General features: G+C 44.2%; 1 protein-coding gene across 5 annotated transcripts in view; it reads left to right on the top strand.

Annotated features, from left to right (window-relative positions):
• The window catches only part of TRAF5 (TNF receptor associated factor 5), a 54490-nt gene extending 27892 nt beyond the window's left edge, over nucleotides 1-26598 (top strand). For 4 of the 5 annotated variants that reach the window (XM_059718109.1, XM_059718103.1, XM_019483211.2 and 1 more), the window contains 9 exons: nucleotides 7560-7617; nucleotides 10059-10160; nucleotides 11261-11425; nucleotides 13040-13117; nucleotides 13458-13532; nucleotides 13829-13921; nucleotides 17588-17728; nucleotides 18303-18471; nucleotides 23032-26598. In XM_059718109.1, the coding sequence (XP_059574092.1) occupies nucleotides 7560-7617; nucleotides 10059-10160; nucleotides 11261-11425; nucleotides 13040-13117; nucleotides 13458-13532; nucleotides 13829-13921; nucleotides 17588-17728; nucleotides 18303-18471; nucleotides 23032-23609 (1459 nt within the window). In that variant the 3' untranslated portion in view covers nucleotides 23610-26598. The remainder of the gene's footprint in view (nucleotides 1-7559; nucleotides 7618-10058; nucleotides 10161-11260; nucleotides 11426-13039; nucleotides 13118-13457; nucleotides 13533-13828; nucleotides 13922-17587; nucleotides 17729-18302; nucleotides 18472-23031) is intronic. The other variant, XM_059718117.1, reaches the window with a different exon arrangement.
• The last annotated feature ends 229 nt before the right edge of the window (nucleotides 26599-26827 follow it).

Genomic DNA, 26827 nt, shown 5'->3' with positions numbered 1-26827 from the left:
GTCTCAACTTTGTCTTGCCACTTGGTCTTGATGAGCAAGGCCACAAGTTAAACTTTCCTTGCAGAAGAAGTTCTACTGTAGAGAGTGTGGAATAAGCTACACTTTTTTTGTGTTTTGGAGTGATCATTCCACAGAAGATTGGTAGGGGCCAACCTTTTTTTGGCAGGTGTGCAACAAATTAGTCTCTGCCCAATCTGCTACTCTACTTGCTGCTCTCTACTCTGTTCCCTGCCTGATCTCTTGCTCTGCTTTCTGTTTCCTGCCCTATCTGCTTCTGTGCTAAGGGTCACCTCCCTGATCTACACATGCCACACACACAAGCTGCCCTTGCCACTTGTGATGCTCATGCTCCAGGTTAGCCACCCATGGCTTACAGGCTGGATTTAGTTTTCAGTCCACTGCTGCTAATAAACTAGATTATCTACCTGAAGGCATAAATGATTACTCAGTGAGAAGATGATTACCTCTGTCGGGAAGTGTCATGCTACCATAATGAGTGCCTGGGCACCAACCATGAGAAACATGGCTAATTAAAAGATAAAGTCTGTGATGCTCTGTAATTTGCCAGTACCAAAGGAGGGCAAGCTCATTATCCTGAACAATTTTGATGCCTGTATTGGAACAGACCATCAAACATAGTATTATTGGCAAATTCTATTGTATATTATTATACTCTTGTTTTATTGGCAAACATGGCAAAGTGCAGCACCAGTGGCTAAACACATTCCATTGCACAGTTGTACCATTAAAAACATCATCTTTTAGCTCCTGAATTAGAACAGTATTTCCTGGATGCACCTGTGGTTCAGTCAGTGGCATTTGATCGACTACAACAGAGCTGTCCAGCTGGCAACCATTTATGACCACCTGGCTGCCACTTCCTCCATCACTTTGGCTGCAGCAGCAGCCAGGGACTCTAGGCTACCCCTCCCTCCTTTGGCTTCCACTTCCTGCCCCCATCCTAGAGGTCAGAGCAGTGCAGCTTGTGGTGTTGGGGAACTCCATGGCCCAAAGCATTCACAATGTGTGGTGCAGCAGGAAAAGCCCCTAGCTGGGGAACTGAGCATGTGTGGGATGAGGCACCCGTGCAGTGTCCATCCTGGATTTCATACATTTCATAGACATTAGGGCTGGAAGGGACCTTGGAAGATCTCGAGTCCAGCCCCCTGCCCCAGGGCAGGAAGTCAGCTGGGGTCACAGAATGCCAGCAAGATAAACATCCAATTGACTCTTAAAGGAGTCCAGAGTAGGTGCTTGCACCACCTCTGGCGGCAGTCTGTTCCAGGCCTTGGGGGCTCAGACAGTAAAGAAGTTCTTCCTTATGTCCAGCATGAAACGGTCTTAGAGGAGTTTGTGAGTATTTGACCTTGTCATCCCATGGGGCACTCTGGTGAACAGATGTTTCCCCAGATCCTGATGTACACCCCTTATATACTTATAAGCAGCCACCAGGTCCCCCCTGAGCCTGTGCTTTTCCAGGCTGAGCAGTCCCATAGCTGTCAGCCTCTCATCATAAGGCCTGTTTTCCTGCCCTCTGATCATATGCGTGGCTCTCCTCTGGACTCTCTCAAGCTTCTCTACATCCTTTTTAAATTGTGGAGCCCAGAATTGGATGCAGTACTCCAGCTGCAGCCTCACCAAGGCAGAGTACAGCAGGAGGATGATATCCTGGGATTTGCTAGAGAAGCATCTATGGATGCAAGCCAGAGTTTTGCTCACTTTGCCGGCTGCAACATCATATTGGTGGCTCATATTTATCTTGTGGTCAATCACGACCCCCAAGTCTCTTTTGACCAGAGTGCTAACAAGAGTAGTACTGCCGAGCCTATAAGCATGCTGCGGGTTTTTCTTCCCAAGGTGGAGTACCTTGCATTTTTCCGTGTTGAAGGCCATCAGGTTTTCATCCGCCCATTTTGCCAAGCCTGTCAAGGTCGTGCTGGATCACCATCACTGGTGTAGCTCATGCAGTGTGTGACCCCTGCTGGTGTGGCCCATACAGCAAGTGACCCCACCCCCCCTCCCAAGGAGGGAATTTTAATTAAAAGTTTACTATTCCCATATCAATGTGTGCTGGGGGACAGAGAGGGGGGCCCCATGCAGACTGCTTTGCCCCGGGCCGTGGGACTTGGCGAAACCAGAAGTGCCACGGTGGGACTCCAGGTTTTGCTTTTGTTGAATTGATCAGCATGCTGGTTAATAGAGTGTGCTGGTTAGTAAAGTGCTGGATAGCACAGCTTTTACTGTATCGGTATATCACAGACTGATTCTGTAGAAGAGGAGCTCTATAAAGCTGTGGAAAGGGAGCTTAAATATCATTAGTGCAACTTCTGGAGATATTGAAGCTTTTCGAAGAGCTTGTGAATCTGCTTTGAACACTCCTGGTTCAACAGTCCACAAGCATTAAGACTGGTTCAAAGAAAAGGTTGAGGATATAGAGACAGCTTGATGGGAAACCCTGCTGACTGGTTGCAGGGGCTTTCTGTCATGCAGCCGTGCCCCTCACCACCAGTTGCTGGAGAGGAGTGGGGCCATTAGGCCATATGACAGACAGCCCTTGCAGCCGGCGAGGGCGCGGCTGTGCACCTGGCAGGCTGCACAGCCAGGCTGCAGCAGCCACAAGGACTGCTGCCTCCTCAGAGGGAGCCAGCATTTTACTTTAGATAAGTGTTAGGTTTTGTTGGGCGGTTTTCAGGAAGCCTGTGGGTTTTTTTGCGGAGCCCATCCAAAGTTGCAGTTTGCGTGAAAATCACAAAATTATAATTTTGGTAGGTCCCTACCTATGAGTTGAGCTGGAAACATGTTTCTGATTGAAAAGAAGCAGTCTGGAATAGTGGTCTGATGACTTTAAAAATCTGCCTAATAAGGAATTCAGCATTAGTAAGGAGGCTATTGATCAACTAGCTCAGTATGCCATCAATGAATACTTGCCACTGAACCTATCACCTTATAGGCTGAAAAAGCAATTACATTGCTCTCAAATGACAGAGCTGACAGGTAGTATTTAATCCCCCCAAAGCTCTTTCACTTGATGTGGCATAAAGGAGTGCTACCCCAAGAATACCAAGAGGCTCCTCTTGTTCATATATCCAGAAGGGTAATCATTCTTTATGTGATAGTCATCAGGAAACCTCTGTATTGGTGATTGCCTCAGGACCCTTGCAAGAATCATACTTAGCTGTTTTACCTGCTATATTGGTAAGAACGTATTGTCTGATAGGCCATGTGGTTTCAGAGAAGGGGTAGGAACAACCAATGTGATCTTTGCTGAGCGGCAAATGTAAGAGAAATTTTGAGAGCAGAATACTGATCTCTACTTTGCTTTTGTTGATCTCTCAAAGTCATATGACATTGTTAGTACAGAAGGCCTGTTAAAGCTTGTGAGTTTACCTGATTTGACTGGGTGATTTCATGATAGGATGATAACAAGAGGGATGGAAGATGGGAATGTCTTCCATCCACTTCCAGTAATACAGTGTAAAGCATTAGATGTGTTCTTGTACCTGTGCTAATGAATGTCTTGCTTGCTTGCCTCTTTGTGATCTTTATATGTGGATAGTCAGGTTAAGTTTAGGACTGAGGAAAAGCTGTTTAATCTTAAGCAAGCAAAAGCAAGATTCTGAAGTGTGTCCAGGATGTTGTGCCATGGTTGCCCATTCTTGGGGAGATAAGCAAGTTACAGTGGAATCTGGATCGGGTGAAGCGCACTTAGTTGGCAGCAGGTTGCAAAATTAAAGATGAGCTCTACTTCAAAGGGTGATGCTTCTCTGATCAGCTGAAGTGTTTCAATGGCCCCACGTGGCTAATCAGAGAAGTGGTGCCCTTTGAAATAAAATAGCAGGAAAGGCTGATGTGTCTCAGTGGTCCTGCACAGCTGTTTGCTGCAGCTCTATACAGCACCAGTTAATTTTCAGACCCTTACACTCATAGGAGCATAGAAACTTGGCCCAATGAAGTATGTGAGTTCTGCTTTATCGTGGATTCCTTTGCAACTTCATATTTGCATTTTGGCTGGAAGGTTAGCTTTAAAAAAGACTGAGGCTCTCTACCTGCCTGCTGCTAAGCCATCCATAGCACCAGATTTCACCACTGGAGGGCATGTGCTGTAGACCAGTGTTTCTCAACCTTTTTCGTTCTAGGACCCATTTGCCAAAATCAATGGCTTGTCCTGACCCACACAACCCTGACCCTGCCGGTACCTGACCCACAATCACCAGCTGGCACACCTCGTCCCCAAGCCACAGTCCCCTGCCCCCTCCCTCCCCCACTCCCCGGGTCATGCTGGTGCCCCTCCCAGTCCACAATCCCCTGCCCCCCCACCTCTACCTCGCTGGAGAGGGCCCCCAGCTGCCTCTCTCCTGCTTGGGCTGGAGCACGAGCAGTGAGTATGGGCCCTTGCATGTATGCCACTGGTCTAGACATGCAGCTCCCTGCTGCAAAGGACTGCCCCTGCTTCCTTTGCCTGCTGAAGGGCCAGGCGCTCTCTCCTTCCCCCACGCCCCCTGCCCTGCCACAGCCCCAGGCCTGGCCACAGTCCCCAGCACACACACACAGACACATACATGCATGCCGCCTCCTCCTCCTCCTCCCCCACGCCCTCCAGACAGTCCCCTGGACTTCCATCCCCTGCTCCCCATACACTTACCTGCATCCAGCACCTGGGGCTGCTCCCATGATCTGGCCTCGCTATATGCTGGCCATGTGCACCTGCATGCGCAGATGCATGTGCGCCCGCTATCACCAATCATCCCAAGCAGCGCTTGCAGGCTGGAATGCTGCCAGCCTGCACTGTGAAACCTGTGCTTTTGCAGGTTTTTTCTGGGAATTCCTTGTTACCCTTTCAAATATTCTTGCAACCCACCGGTTGAGAAACGCTGCTGTAGACAAATTCACCTGTGCGGGTAGCGCAGGCTCATGCAAAGTTGGTAACGATGATATATCCACTGTAACCCGTAAAGCTAGCACAGCATTTGGAAAATCTTGTGAATGGCTTTGGGATAGGAGAGGCATAGCTTTGTAGACAATGCTGACAGGTCTACAAGGCAGTAGTCCTCCCTCGTTACTGTAGGCCTGTAAATCATAGACAACCCACAGCCATCATGTCAAGAATCTGAACCATCCCCATTTGTCTGAGAAAGCTAATGAAGACAAGATGGGTAGGTAGAATCCCAAATGCTGAAGTCCTTCACTGAGCCAGTACATCAAGTATTATGAACATTAGATGTTTCCTATTTCATTCTCTCTCTCATCTTTTTTAATAGCCTATCAGGTATGTTTGCCCTTCCTTTTTGGCTTTTCTGATTATATTTTGAGATAGTAAAGCACATCTTCAAGGTCCTGGGTGGGATGGGAAAGCTTGGACATAGGCAGTAGTTAATAATCTTTTCACATATGTTGTGAGCATTTCCAGCTATGACATTTCTTGTCAGCAGCAAGTAGTCACAGGGTGACAAAGCCTTATCAATTGACAAACAATCCATTAGTAGGACAAATTCTGCTCTCTGCTAAGTACTTGCAGAATCCTGTGCAATCTGCCTACAAATCTGCAGGCAGAATTTGGATTCATAATGTGTAAGACTGTTAGTTTTCAAAGTGCTATTCACTCGTCATTTGATCTTCCCAACAACCCTCTGGCAGGAAAGTTATTGGGGAGTCATTTACTTCCCTTAATTTACTTTTACAAGAGATCAAGGACATGATCTATAGGTGATTCATAAGGGAAAATACCACTGTGTAGTAGGCACAATGGGTCAGATGTAACTTGGTGTGACTTAATCAATTCATCTGTTCAAGTGAATAGTTTAAAGGAGCTTAAACATATTTCCTCAGAAATTCCATAGTAGCAACAGTAATATGTTATTGTCTGTACCTAGAACTACTTATAATTGGTTTGAATTGGCTGACTGCAGAACAGCTTAGAAAAGAAAATGTTGAAGGAAAAAATAGAGATCAGCTTCTTTTGAATACAGATCATCTTTGTTGCCTTTTATTGTTGGGCCATTAAGTAAAGCAGATTTTTAATATAACCTGCCTCTACCTGAAATACTCGGGTTACTTTTTCCCATGTTGCCAACATACTTTTTTTTTTCACTTCCCGCTGGATTCAGGGCCATGCTGACTTTGACAGGAAGTAGGATTGTGCTGTACAATTCTCTACAGTTTGGATAATGTTCTGCCTATGAAGTCCTAGAGCAACCAACGAAGTAGTCTTTTTAATGGCGTTTGGATGCCTGGCTAATCTAGTGTACTGTGGTGTTTCCATTCAAGTGTTCTGTTCATATAATTGTTAATAATTCTCTCATGTATATCATTCTTTGTTCAGCAAGTTAAGGAGTAAATTCTGCTTTGGAGTGTGTGCATGCAGCATAATTTATTTCATAGATTTCATAGACATTAGGGTTGGTAGGGACCTCGGAAGATCATCGAGTCCAGCCCCCCACCCAAAGGGCAGGAAGTCAGCTGGGGTCATAGGATCCCAGCAAGTTAAGCATCCAGTTTGCTCTTGAAGGTGTTCAATGTAGGCGCTTGAACCACCTCCGGTGGCAGGCTGTACCAGACCTTGGGGGCTTGGACAGTAAAGAAATTCTTCCTTATGTCCAGCCTGGAAAGGTCTTGTAGTAGTTTATGACCATTCGACCTAGTCGTCATCCCTTGGGGTGCTCTGGTGAACAAACGTTCCCCCAGATACTGGTGGTCACCCCTGATAAACTTATAGGTGGCCATCAGATCACCCCTGAGCCTGCGCTTTTCCAGGCTAAAGAGCCCCAGGGCTCTCAGCCTGTCATCGTAGGGTCTGCTTCCCTGACCTCTGATCATGCGCGTGGCTCTTCTCTGGACTCTCTCAAGCTTCTCCACATCCTTTTTGAATTGTGGAGCCCAAAACTGGATGCAGTACTCCAGCTGCGGCCTCACTAAGACCAAGTACAAGGGGAGCTGAATTTAACTTTAATGAGAACAAAGGTGTTCATTAAGGGGCAGAATCTGATCCTAAAATCAGGCCTCGTGTACACTGTTAGATTTTTCCAGCAAAATAATGAGAATGCATCCATACTCAGAGCTCCTTTGAGGTGGCAGAACACCTCCGTTTCCCATTCTGCTGGCAGAGTTACATCACCTATCCCAAACAAAAGGTTTCCACTGCTGTCTAACAGCTGGCAGAGGGCATTAAGAAACACTCTCATGCCTTCTGCTGGCTACCACTTTCATTCAAGACATGTTGCACTTCATGCACTGCCAGCATAGCTATTGCAGGGGAGCCCCACAAAAATTTTTGCCAGCTGCACCAGGTAAGTGTAGATGAGGTCTCAGAGTAATCTAATTTCAGTTCACTTAAAGGCCTCCCAAAGAAATTACTCCCCTCAACAATGAATAGTATTGAATATTAGCTGTGTGTTGCATTGATTTTTTTTTTTCCTTTTCTTCCTTCTCTTGACCTTGAAGCATCTAATATTGGCCAAACTAGAGACAGGATAATGAATGTGATGGTCTGATCCAGTATGACCTAAGCATAGGTAGAAGGAATTAAACATTGTTGGAATTAAATTTTCTCTCTCTCAATCTAGAGACCGGAGTGCAGTGCCTATCTGCCCTGTAGACAAAGAAATCATAAAAATGCATGAGGTAAGGAGAGGAATCTTTCTTATTGTTATAGCTGCTTGGGCAGTCAGCATGTGGTGGTGGGATGAGAACCTTCATGAGAAAAACAAGCCAATGCAAACTATATTTACACTACAACGGGCTCTACTTAGTTGTTACCACGCAGGAAAGAGATCTGGGAGTCATTGTGGACAGTTTGCTAAAAATGGCAGCTCAGTGTTCAGCAGGCTTAAAAAAGGCAAAATGTTAGAAGTTATTAAGAAGGGAATTGTAACCAAAACAAAATACAATTGGTTGCTTGCAGACATGGGGAGAAAAAAATACTGCTTTGCTTTAAACTCGGCATGATCCTGCACCAAGCCCAACACATGCCCAGAAGAGGCAGCGCCTTAGTTGCACCTGGCTTTCCCAGCGTCTGTAGAAATTGGGCGTTTTAATGGGGCTTTTTTGACACTTTTATGTAATAGCTGATTGACTCAGCATTAGCTAAAAGCTCCAAAAGGCTCTGCTGAAGCACGCAATCTTTACAGATGCTGTGGAGCCGGGTTGAAGTAACATGCTGCTGCTTCTGGTACAACTCGTTTCTTTTTCTTTTTTTTTTTTTTTTTTTTCACCGCATCCATCAGCACCCATTACGCCTCTTTATAAAACCATGGTGTGGCCACACTTTGAATATTGTGTCCAGTTTTGGTCCCCACACCTCAGAAAGGATATAGAAGAACTAGAGAAGGTACAGAGAAGAGCAACAGGGATGATTTAGTGGTATAGATCGGCTTCCATATGAGGAGAGACTCAAGAGGCTTGGCCTAGTCAGTTTAGAAAGGAGGTGCTTGAGGTGGGGCATGGTAAGGGTTTACAAAATACTAAGTGGTGGAGAGAGAGAAAGTAAATAGGGATTTATTAGTTACTGTCTCTCATAATACAAGAACTAGGGGTCACAAAATGAAACCAGCAGTTAGTAAGTTTAAAACTAAAAGAAGAAAGTTTTTTTACACAGAGTGTAATTAAAGCATGGAACCCATTCCCACCAGACATTGTGGAACCTGACAGTTTAACCAAATTCAAAAAGGGATTGGACAGATTCTTGGAAGAAAGATGCCTCAGTAGCTATTGAACACTGGAGTTAAGGGTACAGACTGAATCAGAACTTCCTGGACCTTAAATGCTGGAGGCTGCAAATGGAAGAGGAAGAGGAGAGAAGCCCTGGTCATAGCCTATTCACTCTCCCTTTCAGCATCTGCTCTCTGCCACTGTGTGACACAGACTACTGAGCAAGATGAATCTATGGTCTGTGGTAAATGGCAGTTTTTATGTTCTCATGGCACAGCCACCTTTGTCTCTGGAGACTCTGTGCAAGGAGGTGATGAGTTTAGCATTTCACAAATTAGAATACAGTGACCAATAGCTGGAGTTTTTGCACTGCCCATCTTAGCTTTATTTTTAAACAATTCAATCGGATTTGTTTTTTATTGGGGATACATTGATATGGGCCCTATGAACACAAGCTGGGTGCAGCCTCTGTGGCTATGAACTGTATATACAGTGGATGTTGGAGTGCTTGCCTGTTAATCCCAATCCTGACTTTTGGTTGCTATTTGTTTATATAATCTATAATTGATTAACCCTCCAAATGTTACTTTTTGGTATCCTTTTGGACCAAATAATGTCAGCCACTAGCCATTTGGTAAGCCACTTTTTATTTAATCCTTGTCTCCAGCTCAGGGGCCCAGAGTGTGAACATCAACAACCTTAACCCACCTGATTTTTCCCTAGACATGTTTCCCTGTGAATTTTCCCTCTTTCCTCCCTAAGACAAGAACTTTAGTATCTGAATTCACCCAGCATTTCATGGGTGTTTAATTTGTATAAGATTGCATTTACCATTTTAATTCAAGGAATTTACTCCCTTCTTCTGTGTGCACAAGTTTTAATGTGTGCACAAGCACTGATACAGTATACAGTTTCTGAACAGATTATACAATAGTAATACTTTGTGCCTGTTATAGTCCTCCTTATTTGAAGGTTTCAGAAGAACACTGATTTTATACTCTAAGAGTGTTGTAATTTGGTTCTAATACAACAAGCAGAAGATGCTTATGAGCAATGCACCATATACTCTCTCCCTGTAAATTTAAAAGTATTTCCTCTATCACACTTATAGCCCTGTGCATTTCCTAGAATGAAAAGTCAAGGTTAGTCTTACACTCAGGTAGGTAATAGGCACAGTGCATAATCTGTGAAGTCAGTGGGGTTTCTTTTTCATGGCTGAAAGTTTTCTTCCGAGTCTTCTGCTGTTAGCAGAGATTTCCTTTTAGCCCCTATTTTTAGTATGTGCATTCATCATGACATTGCATGGAACCCCACTAGCAACTGCAGCAGGTACCACTTTTGATGCATTACTATCTTTTGTGTTCTTGGTAGGATCATATTATGTACTGTGTTAATGGTGGTTGCTTCCTTTGCAGGTATTCAAAGACAATTGCTGCAAAAGAGAAGTTCTCAACTTGCAAGTATTTTGCAAAAATGTTCCTGATTGCAATTCAAAAATAATTCTAGGACGATATCGGGTTAGTATAATTATCTTTATGTATCATGTCAAATTCTAAAGTCTCAGAGCCTCCAACTCTGTCAGAAGTCAAATTATCTTCTTCCATGTAAGCAGGCCTATTACAGCACAGACCTTACTGCAATTGGAGCCGAGCATGAGTACATACTTGAGCCAGCCTGTTCAATGTACAACTGTATATAACTTAATATTACATTGAAAATATTACTATTTTAAGTCCCAATTGTCTACATATTCAGTTTGTTTAATGAGGATTCTGTGACACACATCCTTTTTTCCCTTTATGGCATGAAGATCTTGCTGCAGATTTAGTAAAAAAGTACAAGATGGATTATGTTCAGGTTTTCCTTAGGACTATGAGAGAGGGAAAAAAATTGTAGGTTAAAAACAAAGAGGGAGACTCAGGCACTTACAGCATCTCTCCCTATGGAATATATGACAGGGGTGTCAAAAATATGGCTTGCAGGCTGGATTTGACTGATGGAGCCCCATCATCAGGCCCCTGCTGCTGTCCCTGTCTCTGAGTTGACCCACATGCCACCAGACCAGCCTCGGATGCAGGGCTTGGGATGTGCACTACGCATGACTCCCGCTTTAGCCAGTTTGGGATCTGCACCACGTGTAGTGTGGATCCTAGGGCAGGTGCTACAGGTGCTGAATCCAGCATGGTGGGGGGCACAAGGGGGTCTATGGTCCCACTCTGGCCCATGCACTGGCCTTGTACCATTCACCTGGCCCACGGGTCCAGACAACTCTCACTCCTGTTCTACCTGGACAAAGAACGACTGCAGGTTCTTATCAGCATGTACTGGTTCAGTTTCACCTTTCTTTGAGATATTGTCTGACTGAAGGGAAATAAAGCAGAGATTCTCTCCAATCTTCAGACCTTTTCTTGACCGTCTTTCACTGTGCTTGGAAAGTGTATTTGTGTGCTGTGGGGATAGATAGTGGAGTTGCTTGGTTCAAGTCTGTTTAGTGTTTAAGTATCTCTAATGGAAGCAGCAGTATTGAAATCCAGGTGCAATAAACCAACTTTCTAACATGCTGTCTTTATTATTTGAGTTCTTTTGTATGCTGATGTCTTCTTGTTGCATGCTGCAGGATCACCTTCAGCAGTGTTGTTTTGAAAATGTGCAGTGCACTAATGATGGATGTCATGATCAAGTTCTTCGGAAGGATTTAAAAGACCACTTAAGTCTGCAGTGCAGATTTCGAGAAGAAAAATGTCAGTACTGTAATAACTATGTGGTTTCAATTAATTTAAAGGTAAGACTATGAAAAAGGCCCAAGAAATCCATAATCTGTATGTTCAGCTCTTAAAGCTGCTGCCTAAGTAGGTTCCGGGATGTTACTGCAAGACTACTTTTTTATTAACAAATTCAATTAAATAGCTGAAGGAAAAGGTATCATAAGTGTAGTTTAAACAATCTTGATAACTGAAGGGTTCTGATGAACAGCAGTCTGGTACAGAGTTGGACTAGATTCCATATACATTTTCCAAAAAAAAAAAGTGAATTTAAAACATCTGATAAATTAGTGCATCTTTTTTTGCTTCTGCTAAAGCCAGTGGCTTAAATTTCACCCCCCTAGTTGACAGAATTTCATCTGAGATGAGATTTCCCTAAAAGCATATATATAATGATAATCCCCACTATTGTTTATTACAATATACAGTACAGGTGTATTGGAAGATGCATTCCCTGCTTTAAAGACCTTCCAATGTAAAAAGATACAAACAAAAGTTTGAAACAATTACTGGCATTTAATATGCCACCAGGTCCTGGCAAGAGGTGGGGATTGGGAGTTTTGGCAGCAATAAAGGAGGCTTTGCTAATATTGATACAGCATCAGTGCACAAGGCGGCACATAATAGGTGAAAAGTGAAAAACTAGTTCTTGACTTGAGCTTGCAATGTTGAGTGGGTATACTCATTGTATCCAGCATGTTTCAGGGAAAATACTAGGTGGGGTGGAGGATGGGGAAGGATTGGGGGTGGGGGGTTGTTTGTTTTTGGTTTTGGGTTTTTTTAAGGAGTGTTTGGTGAAGAGAGATCTTGAAGATGTGGCTTAATGCATTGGACAGAAATAATATTTAAGATGAAGTCCTGTTTCCAGTGAACTGGATGACAGTATGTAACCTATGATCCAGGGGAATCCTAATCAAGGATAGCTGTGTGAATTATTTTTTACTAGAAGTGGCAACAACACAGCCTGCAGGTCAGATCTGGCCTGCAGAGCTCAAGGGCTTTGCCTATGCTTCTGCCTGCACCTGTGCCAGGGCTAAGCACCAAGGAGCTATGCCAGAGCCCTTACCTCTGCTGCTTCTTTCCCTGGCTTCCTAGCATACCCCTGGTTGGGGCACAGGCATAGATAGGTTCCAGCTGGTGGGGAGCTGCCGCTGCTTCTGTGAAGAGTTCCAAAACAGGTTTCTGCCCCAGGATAAGTTTTTGTGGGGGGAAGGAATTTCATGTAAAACAACTGTTTCTGAGATTGAGGCTGAAGAAATCTATTTTGTGCATGATGAATTCTAGGCATCTTTTCACTGAGGAATCCTAGCGCACTCCTTCTTGCATGTGCATAAGGGGAATGAATTAAGGTTGCAGAAACCATCTTGATTCTGATGTTTCCTAATATTTGAGACTTATGAATACTGGATTATCCAGCCTTCATGGCCTTCTAACATAACTGTGCATGCCTGTACATAGTTCTTCTTTGAGTGGTACCCGTGAGTTTCTTGCTGCACATATGTATTACTCTACAGGATGAAATATATAGCCTATTTTTCTGTGTATACATGACAGTCTGTGATCTTCAGAGAATTATGTGCTTCCTGAATAATGAGTCTGATGCATCCCATTGCTAATGCACCTTTTTTTTCCAGAACCATGAGAACAATGATTGTCCTGATTATCCTGTGCCTTGTCTTCAAAATTGTTCTCAGATAATACTGAAAAAAGAGGTATTAATATTTATTTTTTATCTTTTGTTCTAACTCAGTTAATTGGGTTTTACTGGCCCAGATTTGGTAATACAGATTTGCATCATTTTTTGAGATGCTTCTTTCTTTCGTTCTGAAAATCAACCGTATCTCTTTTATTGTAGGAATGTAGCATTCAACTGTGAATTTTGCACATTGTGTTAGTGGAACTGGTTTCATTTATTGACACTGGTTAATCATTTTCTTTTTCATACATTCAGTGCCTGTTGACCTACTGGCCCTTCTTTTGCACAGGTTAGGTTCAGTAAATATATTGACGTATTAGTAATTCTTTCGCTAAAGCTTTGTTCAATATTTGCAGATTGATGAGCACTTCTTTGTGTGTCCAGAGGCAGAAGTGGACTGTCCCTATAAGCAATATGGTTGTTCTGTAAAGGTACAGTGATCTTGGCCTTTATTTCAACTACAGTTGGGATGGTGCCCACTCCTCCCACCAATTCTCTCTCACGCTCATGCTTGCACGTGCACGCGCGCGCACACACACACACAGCTTCTATTCACCATCCCTTTTTATGTTGTTTATGATTAAATAAGGTAGTTGGACCTACTTCACACTCACTTTTGAAGGATTCACAGAAACTTTTAACCAGTTGCCTGTAAATAGAACTTTCTATTACACAGTTCTCTCAGTCTTAATCATTTTCCCCTCCCCACCCACTCTACTGCACCCAGGTTAAAAGAGGAAAGCTGGCTGAACATGAAAATGCATCCCTGAGGGAACACATGCTACAGATTTTAGAAAAGAACTCCAGATTGGAAGAACAGGTGAGCCATATTTAATGAATGCTCTTCAGCTATTTTAGCTGGTAGGCAAAAATCTTTTATGCAAGTGTTGGGTCTTTTAAAAGTAGGCAGACAAGTTAAAAACATAGTAAATGCTCCAGAATGCTGTAATCTGTTGTTTTACTGCTGTTTATGGGGTTAACACTCCTCCCTAACTGGTCTGTTATGTTGATTAGGCCTCAGTAATGAGTGGTAATTGTAACCCCATTTTAATGAGAGGTATTGTAAACCAGCATGGGTTTAGAGACATAGGACTGGAAGGGGCCTCCTGAGACACTGAGTCCAGTTTCCTGTGTACACAGGCAATAATTAACCAGAGGAATACCTGAAATTGGCACTTCAAACTGTCATCTGCAGCTCCAAGGAACAGCATCCAAAACACCAACACCACCCTGGCACAGGTGAAAGCAGAGGAGATGCAGTGCACTGGCAGTACTTTCAGCTACAACAACAGGGTTAATACATTAGTTAAAATATGTTTAGCAGGTCCTATGACAAAGACCAAGCCAAATGCTAATCCAGAGGGAGGCAACGCCTTCTCCACCACTGCAAAATCTGTGCCAGTCTCACCAACAGAAAAAAATTCCTCCTTGATCCCAGTCAGTATGACCCTGAACAGAAGAGCAAGGCCAAATAGGCAGGAACCTTTTAGTTTCCTGTATGCCCCAGCTTTAGCTGTGGCTAATGTTCCGATACTTCAGAAGAAGGCACAAAATAAAAATATCAGAAGCCAATAGTATTCATGGTGGGGAATATTTCCTGCCCTCACCTGGCACCCAGTAACAGCTTCAGGGCATGAGATTTGCCAGATGCCTTCCTCACTACAAGAACCACCTTTATACCCCTCAACCTGGGGACAGCAGGCACAATTCCATACCTCATGCACTGTGGTGCATTAGATCTCCTGTCTTATTCAGCTCGGTCTTGGTGATTCCCATTCTTTGCCCCACAACTTTGCTGAAAGACCATTCCAAAACTTCATTTCTCTGATACTAGAAATTTAGATTTCCAGCTGTAAACTTATCCATAACCAATATGCAGCTATTTGATCTTATGCCACTTTGCTTTTTCTAGCTAAAAATCTCTTCCGTAATCACTCCACACATATTTACAAGGGGTGATCATGTCTCCTCTCAATCCATTTCCCTGGACTGAACAAGTTATGCTTCTTTAATCTTCTTTCATAGGAGGAGGTCTTCATTCTTATGACCATCTTATTGGCTTAAGTTGATCTTTTACGAACACTGCTGATCAGAACATAGTATTCTAACTGGGGTCTTACCAGCACAATGTACAGTGGTCTCACCTTGTACTCCTAATCTGTACTGTACTGCATATACCCCACATAATATCCCCTAAGGTTACATTACTTTTTTTTCATAACCCTGTTGCACTGTTGACTTGTGATCACCTTAGGTACTTACAGCTGTGAGAGGGGAAAATAAAACAAAACAAAGCAGTTCTTTACTTTCAGCTCAGCATGCCCCCACACCAAGAACAGCTAACGCCCAGAAGAGGAACCGTGTCAATTTGACCCGGTTCACCCAGTATCTGTATAGCTTGTGCACTTCAGTGGGGCTTTTTGGCGCTTTTATTTAATAGCTGATTCAATCAGCTATTAGATAGAAGCACCAAAAAACCCCGCTGAAGCACGTGATATATACAGATGCTGAGGATCCAGGTCAAACTGACGTGATTCGTCTACCAATAAAACACTGTTTTTGTGTGTGTGTGTGTGTGTGTGTGTGTGTGTGTGTGTGTGTCCGTCCCCCCCCCGTCCCCCCCCCATGTCTGTCAACCCCTCTTATGATAAACTAATACAGCCAGGTCCCTCTCTTCCTCAGATGTTTCTAGTTTGTGCCCTGTCTTATAACTGAAGTCCTTGTTATTGCTCCTTAAGTGCATGATTTTGCACTTCATACTGTTAAACTTCATTCCATTTCTAATGCTCCATTCCACAAGATTATCTAAATTTTCTTATATAATAATCCAGTCCTCTTCCACACTGGCAATACCCCTTCACCCCATCTTAATATTGTCCACAGATCTTATGAGGAGACTTCTACCTCCAGTACCAAGGTCTCTTATAGAGAGTTGCACAGTTCAGGCTGTAGGACCAATCCTGGAAGACACCAGTGAAGCAGCCACCAATCAAACAATTTACCTTTCAGCATAGTCTGCTGAAGTTCCCCTTTAGACCAGCTTGTTGTCCATCTCACAGTTGCATCATCAATCCCCCTTCTCTCCAATTTGGCCAGTAATTTCCAAGTGCCAACAGAAGCATCAGCCCAACCCAGCCAAAAACTCCCAACCTTAGCTGTGCCTAACATTTATCCCTCAGTGGAAGGTGAATCCCTCTCCCCCCTGCCCCACCAATAAACAGAATCCATTAGCATTCATAGGGGGAAAATTATCCATTCTGTTTAGATACTTTTATCAGGAGTCCACTGATTTAAGTCCACTGTATTATCCATATTTAAGAAACCTGTTATCTTATCATAGACTGATACTAAGTTAATCCACTGATAAACCCACATTATGTTGTGTCCCGTATTCCAACCATTAACAACTTGCTTCAGCCCACAGATGTGGGGCTTTGGTGGTAGTTCTAGGCCCGTCTCTGATCCAGGCTGGGTCATTGCAAGCCACAGCCTAAAAAGATTCCTGATTGCTGTATTATATTTCCTACCATATCTTTTCTATTCCTTCCTTTAGTGTCTGTTTTCTGTCACCTTCCAGTGGCAACTCAGTGTTTAGCTCAGAGGCTGCAACAGATCCTGAGCTCAAGGAGATTGTCTTTAACACACAGACTTGTTCAGTAATAATAATTGCACTTAAAAATGTGAATCCTTTCATAATCTGTATTAATTAGAAGTGATTTGAAATCTAGTTTTTGAGCTGGGGTAGGAAAAGGTTATAATTGGGGACCTACCCAAATCGAGGCAGCAGGCAAGGTATTTTGCAGGCCAGTTGTGGCACCAGCCACCATTTTCATGGGCTTATCACAATGGGAGGCCTTCCTCTACTCCCACCACTAATTGCCCAAGAGGCCCTGGCAGCCCCACTCCTCACCACTGGCTGAGGGCTTCCTTTCTTGTGGCCACTGATTGGCCAAGAGGGGTGGGATGTATGAAAGGCAGCCATCTAAGTCAATGAGCAGTAGAGGGAGTGGCTGCTGTCTTGGCTGTTCACCTTCATGGTGGCAGCTTTTCCATGCCCCAGTGGTCTGCAATACCAGGCTGCAGTGGCTGCTGCCTCCCACTGGGGAGCCAGCATTTTAGTTTTAATAAGTTGATTATTTTTTCTGGTGATTCTATGCAAAATTGTAGAAACCTCTGTTTTTCACGGTGTTCACAGAAACTGCTGTTTTCATGGTTTCCACAAAAATCGTGAAATTGCAGTTCAAGTAGGTCCCTAATCATAATTCTAAAGACGCACAGGTTTAATTCTCGCTGCCACCTCCTGCAGAGTTTTTTGGGGTAAAACATTTTGAGACCGGAAAAAAACGAATTTTATTCAGCTATGCTAATACAACCATATTAATAGACTCTTCTCCCTCTTCCTATGTAATGTCCATACTTTTTTAATTTGTTTGTTGCATGCTTTTAGAATTACTTGAGCTTTCATTCTTCTTTTTTTGTTGCTTAGATATCTGACCTATATAAGAGCCTGGAATTCAAAGAGAGCAAAATCCAACAGTTAGCAGATGCAGTTAAAAAATGTGAAAAAGAATTCAGACAGTTTGCACAGCTGTTTGGTAAAAATAGCAACTTGATGGTAAGCACTCAGGTGAGACATCTGATTTTTCTGACCAATAGCTTTTTTTTTTTTACAGCCCAGAATACAATTATCGAGTGACCGCTGTAATTAATTATCAGGAAAATAACAAACATTGACTCCCAAAGCCATTGCATCATGCAAATGTGGATTGATTTCTGGAATAATACTATGCATTGTTCATGAACTTAAATTGCTATTTTTTTTTTTTAAATACAGCATAGTCTTCTCATTTGTGACTGATAAAGGAGGTTTGTGGTCATTTGGCCTAAGCAAGGACTGCTGAATAGGACCTGGGGGGGGGGCATAGTCCAATTTCACTATGCTGGCATAAACTTGAATAATCAAATTGAGATCAGAGTAATAAATTGCAAATCTTAATGAATTAGGAATTGATTCTTGGTGAATGAATGCTGAATTAATCATGAGAAGCATTTGAACAGATTCCAAAGGCAAACAGCAGGATATTCTTAAATTTGAATGCAGTCAGTGACCTTTTTAATTTCATACAAATTTTTTTGTGAATGTTTATGTCCTGTCCCCTCTTCTCCCTGCTCACCCTCTATGAATTGCATTAAACTGGAAGACTCTGGCCAATCATCTTGATAAATCTACATGGCTGGAAACGCAAGTGAAGCAGCTCATACAAATGGCAAGCCAGCAGCAAAACAAATTTGACTTGAGGCCACTGTTGGAGACCATTGAAAATGTAAAGCAGAAGATTGCCCTTATGGAAACATATGATCAGCGTTTGGGTAAGCATTTTTTTTTGTTTCTTATCTGGGTGGGTCTCTTTGTATAAAAAGAGGCTGTGATATATTAGTTGGTTTGATTCACCTTCCCTGTCAACTTTCTTGCCCACATGAAGAACTTTCTTGCCCACATTAGACTTCAGGAAGGCCTTCGATACGGTATCCCACCCTATACCAGTGAACAAGTTAAGAGGCTGTGACTTGGATGACTACACAGTCCGGTGGGTGGCGAATTGGCTAAAGGGTCGCACCCAGAGAGTCGTAGTGGGTGGGTCGGTATCGACCTGGAAGGGTGTGGGCAGTGAGGTCCCACAGGGCTCGGTCCTAGGACCAATACTCTTTGGTGTCTTCATCGGCGACTTGGACGAGGGAGTGAAGTGTACTCTGTCCAAGTTTGCGGATGATACAAAACTGTGGGGAGAAGTGGACATGCCGGAGGGCAGGGAACAACTACAAGCAGACCTGGACAGGTTGGACATATGGGCAGAAAACAACAGAACGCAATTCAACAAGGAGAAATGCAAAGTACTGCACCTAGGGAGGAAAAATGTCCAGCACACCTACTGCCTAGGAAATGACCTGCTGGGTGGCACGGAAGCAGAAAGGGATCTTGGAGTCCTAGTGGACTCCAAGATGAACTTGAGTTGGCAGTGTGACGAAGCCATCAGAAAAGCTAATGGCACTTTATCGTGCATCAGCAGATGCATGACGAACAGGTCCAAGGAGGTGATACTTCCCCTTTATCGGGCACTGGTCAGACCGCAGTTGGAATACTGCATGCAATTTTGGGCGCCGCACTTCAAGAGGGATGTGGATAACCTGAAGAGGGTCCAGAGAAGGGCCACTCGAATGGTTAAGGGCTTGCAGGCCAAGCCCTATGAGGAGAGACTAGAGCACCTGGACTTCTTCAGCCTCCACAAGAGAAGGTTGAGAGGCGACCTTGTGGCTGCCTATAAGTTCATCAGGGGGGCACAGAAGGGAATTGGTGAGGTTTTATTCACCAAGGCGCCCCCAGGGGTTACAAGAAATAATGGCCACAAGCTAGCAGAAAGCAGATTTAGACTAGACATTAGGAAGAACTTCTTCACAGTTAGTGGCCAAGGTCTGGAATGGGCTCCCAAGGGAGGTAGTGCTCTCCCCTACCCTGAGGGTCTTCAAGAGGAGGTTGGATAGGCATCTAGCTGGGGTCATCTAAACCCAGCACTGTTTCCTGCCTATGCAGGGGGTCAGACTCAATGATTTATTGAGGTCCCTTCTGACCCTAACATCTATGAATCTGTGAGCTCAGTGTGAATCTTTGAAGGCTGCTGTTCATCTACAATTACATATAGTCACTTAACCCAAAGTTAGTTTATTTCTTTGATGACCGGATCATTGATAGTTCTGACTTGCATACTCTGGTAAGAACATTCATTTGTGGTATGCTATATCTTGGCATGCAGACTTCAAGGAGTTTCTTTTCTCCTCGTACTGCACCCTTGTCTCCTCCTTTCTTTTTCCTGCCACACTCATTTTCAGTCTGGGAGCTTAGAATGGGTCCATGTTGATAGACAAGCCCAGGGGTAGGCAACGTTTTTTTGGGCGGAGTGCTGAAAAAAAACACATGTCTACCTTGTAAGGTGCCAGAGTGCCAGCATGCCACAAAAACAAAACTGGGGGGGGGGGGGAGTACATGGCAGGATGCAAGAACTATTTAATATAGTTGATAATCATAAATGTTGCTTTTTTTTTTAAACAGTAAATACCAGGCTTTCTAAAAATTCAAAACCTGATGACAATAAATTAATCTTCATATATTGCCTATGTACTTGTGATTTTCTTTTTCTTGTTAATTAAGCATGTTGTGATGAGGGGGAAGTGAGGGAGAGAGAAGCAGGAAGCAGCAAGAACCAGTGGTGTCACTGTGGGCAGGCTGGCCTGGCCAGGCCCTTGGGAAGGCTGCAACTGGAGGAGAGCTGGGGTCAGGCGGCAAGCAGGGGCTGCCCCAGGGCTCCATAGACTCAGGCCACCGCGGGGGCCCAGCAGCACTGGAGGTAGGGCCCAGTCAGCCTGTGCAGCTCCACAGGGATGGGGCGCAGCCACCCTGCCCATGAAGGGATGCTGCCTGGCTGGGGCAGGACGCTGGGCCCTGCTTGGTCTCTGTGTGTGCCAGGTACATTGCAAGTGGGAGCTGCAGCTGCAGCCTGTTCCCTGGGCTCGGAACAGCTGCTGCAGCTGGTGCTCAGAGCCGAGTCAGCTAGGAGCCTGCAGCGCAGCGGCTCTGCGCAGTGCCTACCCCAGCCCTGGCCCTTTGAGGGGAGCTGCGGGTGGGCAAGGCCAGGACCTGGGCAGGCTGGGGCAACCATTGTGGCTGTTCTCAGGCTCCAGGGGTCTCCTGCGGCCAGGCCCTTGCATCAGGGACAGCTCTGCCCTGCTTGTACTGTGTCCAGCATGCAGAGAGGCAGATCCCAGAGAGGGGAGCCCGCCCCAGCCCAGTGTCCTACCCCAGCCAGGGAGCATCCCCACATGCACAGGGTGGCTGTGGCCCATCCCTGCAGAGCTGCGCAGGCTGGGCCAGGCCCCACCACAGGTGCTGCTGGGCACCCCTGCCTGCCTGCCCACCACAGCTTAAGCCTGCAGAACCCCAGGGCTGCCCCTACTTCCTGCCCAGTCCCCGCCTTCCTAAGGGCCCTACCGGGCTGGCTTGCCTACAGCGCCTCTGCCCATGCTGCCCAGACCCTGTCCCAACCTCCCGGCCCCAGCATTTGGCACCTCAGCACTGCCCCAGGTGGGACAGGGTATCTGCTTGCCTGGACCCAGGGCTCTGCCACCTGCTGGAAGCCTCCAGGGCAGGGACCCTGTGCAGCACATGCCCCGGCCCTGTCCACCTGCAGCTCCCTCTAGGGGCCAGCCGGGCTGGAGGGTGAAGCCTGGGAGCAAGGGGTGGGGGCAGTAGAATACAGACAGTGTCCCTGCTTGTGTTCTGGTTCTGCCCCGGTGCCTGCTGCAGTGCTGGGACTTGTGCTGCACAGGAGAGCCCGAAGCAGCAACTTAAATAGTTTTAATTTTTTTTTTTTTTAATCTGCATGCCTCCTGGCATGCCAAGAAAAAAGTCTCCACGTGCCACTAATGGGGGGTTGCTGACCCCTGGACTAGCCTGTAACATGTCACTGATTCTTTGTACCAGCCTCCTTGAAACTACCTCCTCAGTCCTTCAGCAGCTTCTGAAATGAGGGAATAAGCACTAATTAAGTCAGTTGCTATACAAGCTTGCAGCCAAGGCCCCTATGTTCTGATCTGTATCTCTTTTGCTATTCTACACTGGGTCTTCTTGAGCAGATGCCATCAATTTTCCCAAACTGTATGATATTGTGTCATCTCTACAAAAAACTATTAGGTTGTGGCTGTACCTTTCTCTTCCCATTTGTGATTTGAAATCTTGGTTTCTGTAATCTCCAGAGTTGGCAGGCCATTTCCTTAGCCTGCTATTTAGTCCCTGTGCCATTCATTATTTCAGCAACTCAGTTCTGTTTGACACTCTTCCTTGCTAAGATTTTGTGTGCAGTCTAGAAGCCTGACAAAAAGTAGCTTCCCAAGTGTCTTAACAGTTATCTGAGCCATGCTAGCAGAGTTCTACAGAGCTAGCTTCCAGACAAGGATAATGTGGGTATAACATTAGTGCCAGGCATTATCAAGTTTAAAAAAAAAAAAGGCAAGGAAAAATTGTTGGGTTTTTTTTTCCTTCCTAAACTATAAACACAGTATACTTGGCTTCCAGGCAAGGGGAAGTGCTACATTAATGTAATCTGCTACAGAATTACTCAGAAGGGGCCCTAGAAGGAGCCCCAAGAGATCTGGAGTGTGGCAGAGTGTAGTTTATGGGCAATGAAAGTGACAAAGCAACAGTGCAGAATTGGAGATCATCAGAGTAATAAATAAAGTTAGAGAAATGTAGGCATGAGAGCTAGATTGATCCTGCTTCAGCCAATTAAGGACTGTTTCCTTTAGTGACCCATGGGATGGGAAGTGGCTTACAATGCCAATGCTTCATGCTGTAACATTTAAAACAGTCTGCAGTTTATTTTGGGATAGGCAGTGATGGGCAGAGACAGAGCTTTGTTCTCCTTTCACTTCCATTTCTGTGGTGTTACTTCAGACTCTCACAATGTGAGATCAGAAGTAAAGCCCATTGTCGCAGGGTCTGCTTCAGCATGACAGCAGGCCACCAGATGTACTCATGCATTCATACTTTAATAGTTTATTCAAAATATGAGGCCCAAAACCTCATATACTTGAATACACACAGACCTTGAGGGGAAGTTGGGGCCCAGACCCAAATGCTGCTTGCTGTCTTGCTCTGGGATTGAGGTGCCTTAACTAGAAGAGTGTTTAAGGGCAATAGACCCACTGATGTTGCCAGTAACATGAAACTAATTGTCACTGTGCAGTTCTTATACATGATTCCAAGGTTATTTTTAAACCCTGGGTTGAAGCAGTCAAGATGCTATTGTCACCAAGTACATGTTCCTTTTGTTTCAAAGATGATTTTCCATAAAGTGAATGTTTTATGTTTCTCTTTCCCAGTTGTTTTGGAAGGTCAGTCCAACAAGCATGATGTCCACATCAATATTCACAAAGCACAGCTCAATAAAAATGAAGAACGATTTAAACTTTTGGAAAGCACATGTTACAATGGAAAACTGATCTGGAAAATTATGGATTACAAATTGAAGAAAAAAGAAGCAGTAGAAGGTCGCACTCCATCTGTATTCAGCCAGCCATTTTACACCAGCCGCTGTGGATACAGATTATGTGCAAGAGCTTACCTGAATGGTGATGGTTCAGGAAAAGGGACACATGTCTCCCTCTACTTTGTGGTGATGAAAGGGGAGTTTGACTCATTGCTACCGTGGCCTTTCAAGCAAAAAGTTACGCTTATGCTTCTGGACCAAAGTGGGAAAAAAAATCACATTGTAGAAGTCTTCAAGGCTGACCCCAACAGCAGCAGTTTCAAAAGGCCAGATGGAGACATGAATATTGCCTCTGGGTGTCCACGATTTGTGGCGCACACTGTGCTGGAGAACACAAAGAATGCCTTTGTCAAAGATGACACTCTCTTCTTGAAAGTAGTTGTTGATTTAACTGACCTTGAGGAACTGTGAAGTGTGTCTGAAAGACACAACTTCTTAATGACTTTAAAAAAAAAAAAAAAAAGACTCTTGGTGATGACCAGCCATGCAATAATGAATTACCACTAGTCAAGCTACTTGACATGTTTTTGTACTTTTTTGAATATATAACAGCTAATGAATTGCCAAAGCACCAGCCTTTTGTTTGTTTGATACTGCACTTAAGGCAGCCATAAGTCCAAACTGATGTTGTGGACATGTATTCAAACCAGTATTTTGATTTTGTACTATATGTTTTAGAAATGACTACTTGTCTTGCATCTCAAGTCTGGCATCTTGAGATGAAAATACAGTGCAGGGCACTTGGGAACCCAGGCAGGTCTGTGGGTTCCAGGCACTTGCATAAACATTGATCAGGCTGCTGTCATTGTGGTGCACAGGTGCATTTCACATGGCTTGAACTGGAAACATCTCAACATTTACCCAATTATGAGTGTGTGTATATATAGATATAGATATAGATATAGATATAGATAGATATATATATATATCAGGATCCAAGCAGCGCCTTGACTGGGAAAACTGAGGGACAAAAGCTTAGTCAGTAGTTGCAGAGCTCCTACTTATTGGAAAGTTTGAAGACGTGTCTTTTAGGGCATGTTAGTACCACAGCTTCTTATGACCTGGTATCCTCTCTTTTTCCAGCTCAGTGCCTTTGGACTGATCCACATTGGTGATGAACACACACAGTCCCCATTTGAAGTCAGCAGAAGCTGCAGGTGCTTATCTCTGTATTTGGGAGGTATGGCCATTAGTGGTAGAGCCCTTAGTGGTATAGCCAGACTATCAGCTTAAGGGTAGCAGGCAACTTGGGTCTATTGCTGGAGGAGTAGAACAGAAGTTAAAGAACATTTCTCTCTCTCTGTCTGTCTCAAGGACCTCATTGTACTAGGTATTGTCAGAACAGAAGAAAAGGTGCGTCCCTGCTCCCCAGAGTCTTCAGTCTAGAGGCTAAATAAAACTACGCTTTCTTGAAAATCCAGCCCAATTTAAATCCTGTGACCTTTTTCAAAATGTGGGTCTACATTTTTAACCTCTTTTCTGAAGCCCAGAGGAGGAGAGAGTGGGATTTTTGTTCTGAATTCCTGTGTATTGCATGAGGCATACAGATGTGCATAAATGCTGAGGTCAGCTGCTGAGGAATACTGGCCAGGTGGTAATAGTGTATCAGCTCTGCAAAAGCTTTATGGCTACTTAAGGAGCTCTTTATTTTGCTCACTCTTGATCATTTTGTTGGTACAAACAGAATGAAGTGAATGAGGTAGTTGGACATCTACGCCTAATTATGTGCTCCTGGAGTCCAGCGGTGGTAGCAAACTTTTAACTTCTACAACAGCAGCAAGTAGTCAGGATTGATTTAGAATAAAAGTATGGGGGCAGGATAAAGACCAAATGGGAGCAAAGGCTGCAGGGAGAAAACAAGGGTGGATTGAGTCATCCTTGTGTCGTGACTTTTCATGCTATCATCTTAATATTGACTGAACACTAGAATTTTAGGCATAAATATGTGTTATTTTTGCCTGTATTCTAATACTTCTAGTTCTCAGGTGGATTCATGGATACAAGGAAGACAGAAATTATGTCAAAACTAGAAAAACTGAACTGTTTTTTAAAATCTCTGTAGGCTGCTAACTGTGCACATCTCTCAGTACAATATTTCAATTTAGCTGCCACGTGCCCTTGCTTTGGTATAATGCCAGTATATCCTGAGCCACTGTAGAGGTTATACACATTCCCATGGCCAAATTCTGCTTTGTTGCATAGCTGCAGTTTTTGTCAACTTCAATAAACAGTTGCATCTTTACAACAGAGCAGAATTTGGCCTTTTTTAAATATTTTATTTTGAAAAGAATGACTTTGTTTTCAAAATGGTGCGGCATGCTAGAATGTAAAGAAAAAAGGTGATAGAATATGACCTGTTAAACTGAACCTACCGTTGATTATTGCAGTAACATCTAGGCTGTAACTTTCAAAGTGTTATGAGTGGTGATTCATGGAAATTATACCATCCATTTCCACAACACTATTCAAACGTTAAGCATCAGATACAGAAAGTAATTGAGAATTCAGAGAAATAAAGGGGGAAGAGGAAGGCATTGCTGTTATCTGAGCAAGTCACGAAACTCTGCCTCCATTTTCCCCAGCTGTAAAATGGGGATAATAATACTTGCATCACAGGAGTGTTGGAACTGTTAAATGTTTGTGAAGTGCTATGAGCATGAGCAGAGCTAAGTATTATTAGAACTCCATTTCTAAGTGTTAGATTAGGTGGTGGCTTTGTGGCGGTGACAAGTGTTTAGTGTGGTGTTGAGCAGAACTTCGGAAGCATGTTCAATTTTATCCCATCCATATTGCAACCTCTCCTCACCTACTCACAGACTGTTTGCACTTTTAAATTTTTTGTTTTGTGATTAATGTAATTTTAGAACAGAACTATTTAAATAGATAGCCAAGCACACACCACTCTCTCTGGATGAGGAGGGGGGCGGCACGGGGGAAGTCCTTGTCCATGGCTGCCTTGTTTTGTAAAAAAGAAAAGCAAACAACATTTTTAAGGGTGACCTTTTAATCGACTCGTTTATATAAAAGCAACTGTGAGTTTGGGTTTTGCTCTTTCAAATGTTTTTACAATTTATAAGCTGGAGTTTTAGATGTTGTCTCTTTTCTGAGTGACCAAAACCTTAGCACCGCATGGGTGTGGGAGGAAAAGGTTGAGCTGTTCTTTGCATGGGAAACTTTTGGTGACAATGGAGGAGGCAGGTAGCCATGGGCCTGCCTACTGCCAGAGGCAGCGGTTTCAATGGCCTCTACAGGATTTTTAGCCGTTTAAAAAAAAAAAAAAGAATAGTTCTAATGGAAACACTGGCGTTTCTTTCTTTCTTTTTTTTTTTCCCTTCTAGTCCCACATCGTCTCTGTACGAGGAGAATAAGTGATGAATAAAGTGTGGATTTTGCCACCCTAGCAGCAGCGGGTGTTGGTTATCACACGGGGGGGAGGGGGAGCGGAAGATGGGTTTCCCCTCAAAGTGGGGCCTGACACAAGAATGTGGGGGAGAGGGCACGGGCGCGTGTGTCGGGGAAACCCCAGACCGCCTCTCCCACGGCAAAGCCCTGGGCGCGACCCCGTGGATTCTCCCCTCCCCCCTCGGCCGTTGCTGGCGGACACCGCCCACTGGTGTGTGGGAAGGACG

The sequence above is a fragment of the Alligator mississippiensis genome, chromosome 1, assembly GCF_030867095.1.
Source record: "Alligator mississippiensis isolate rAllMis1 chromosome 1, rAllMis1, whole genome shotgun sequence".
Taxonomy (NCBI): Eukaryota; Metazoa; Chordata; order Crocodylia; family Alligatoridae; genus Alligator; species Alligator mississippiensis.
Note: the sequence above shows the minus strand (reverse complement) of the source record. Positions and strands in the feature narration are given on the sequence as shown.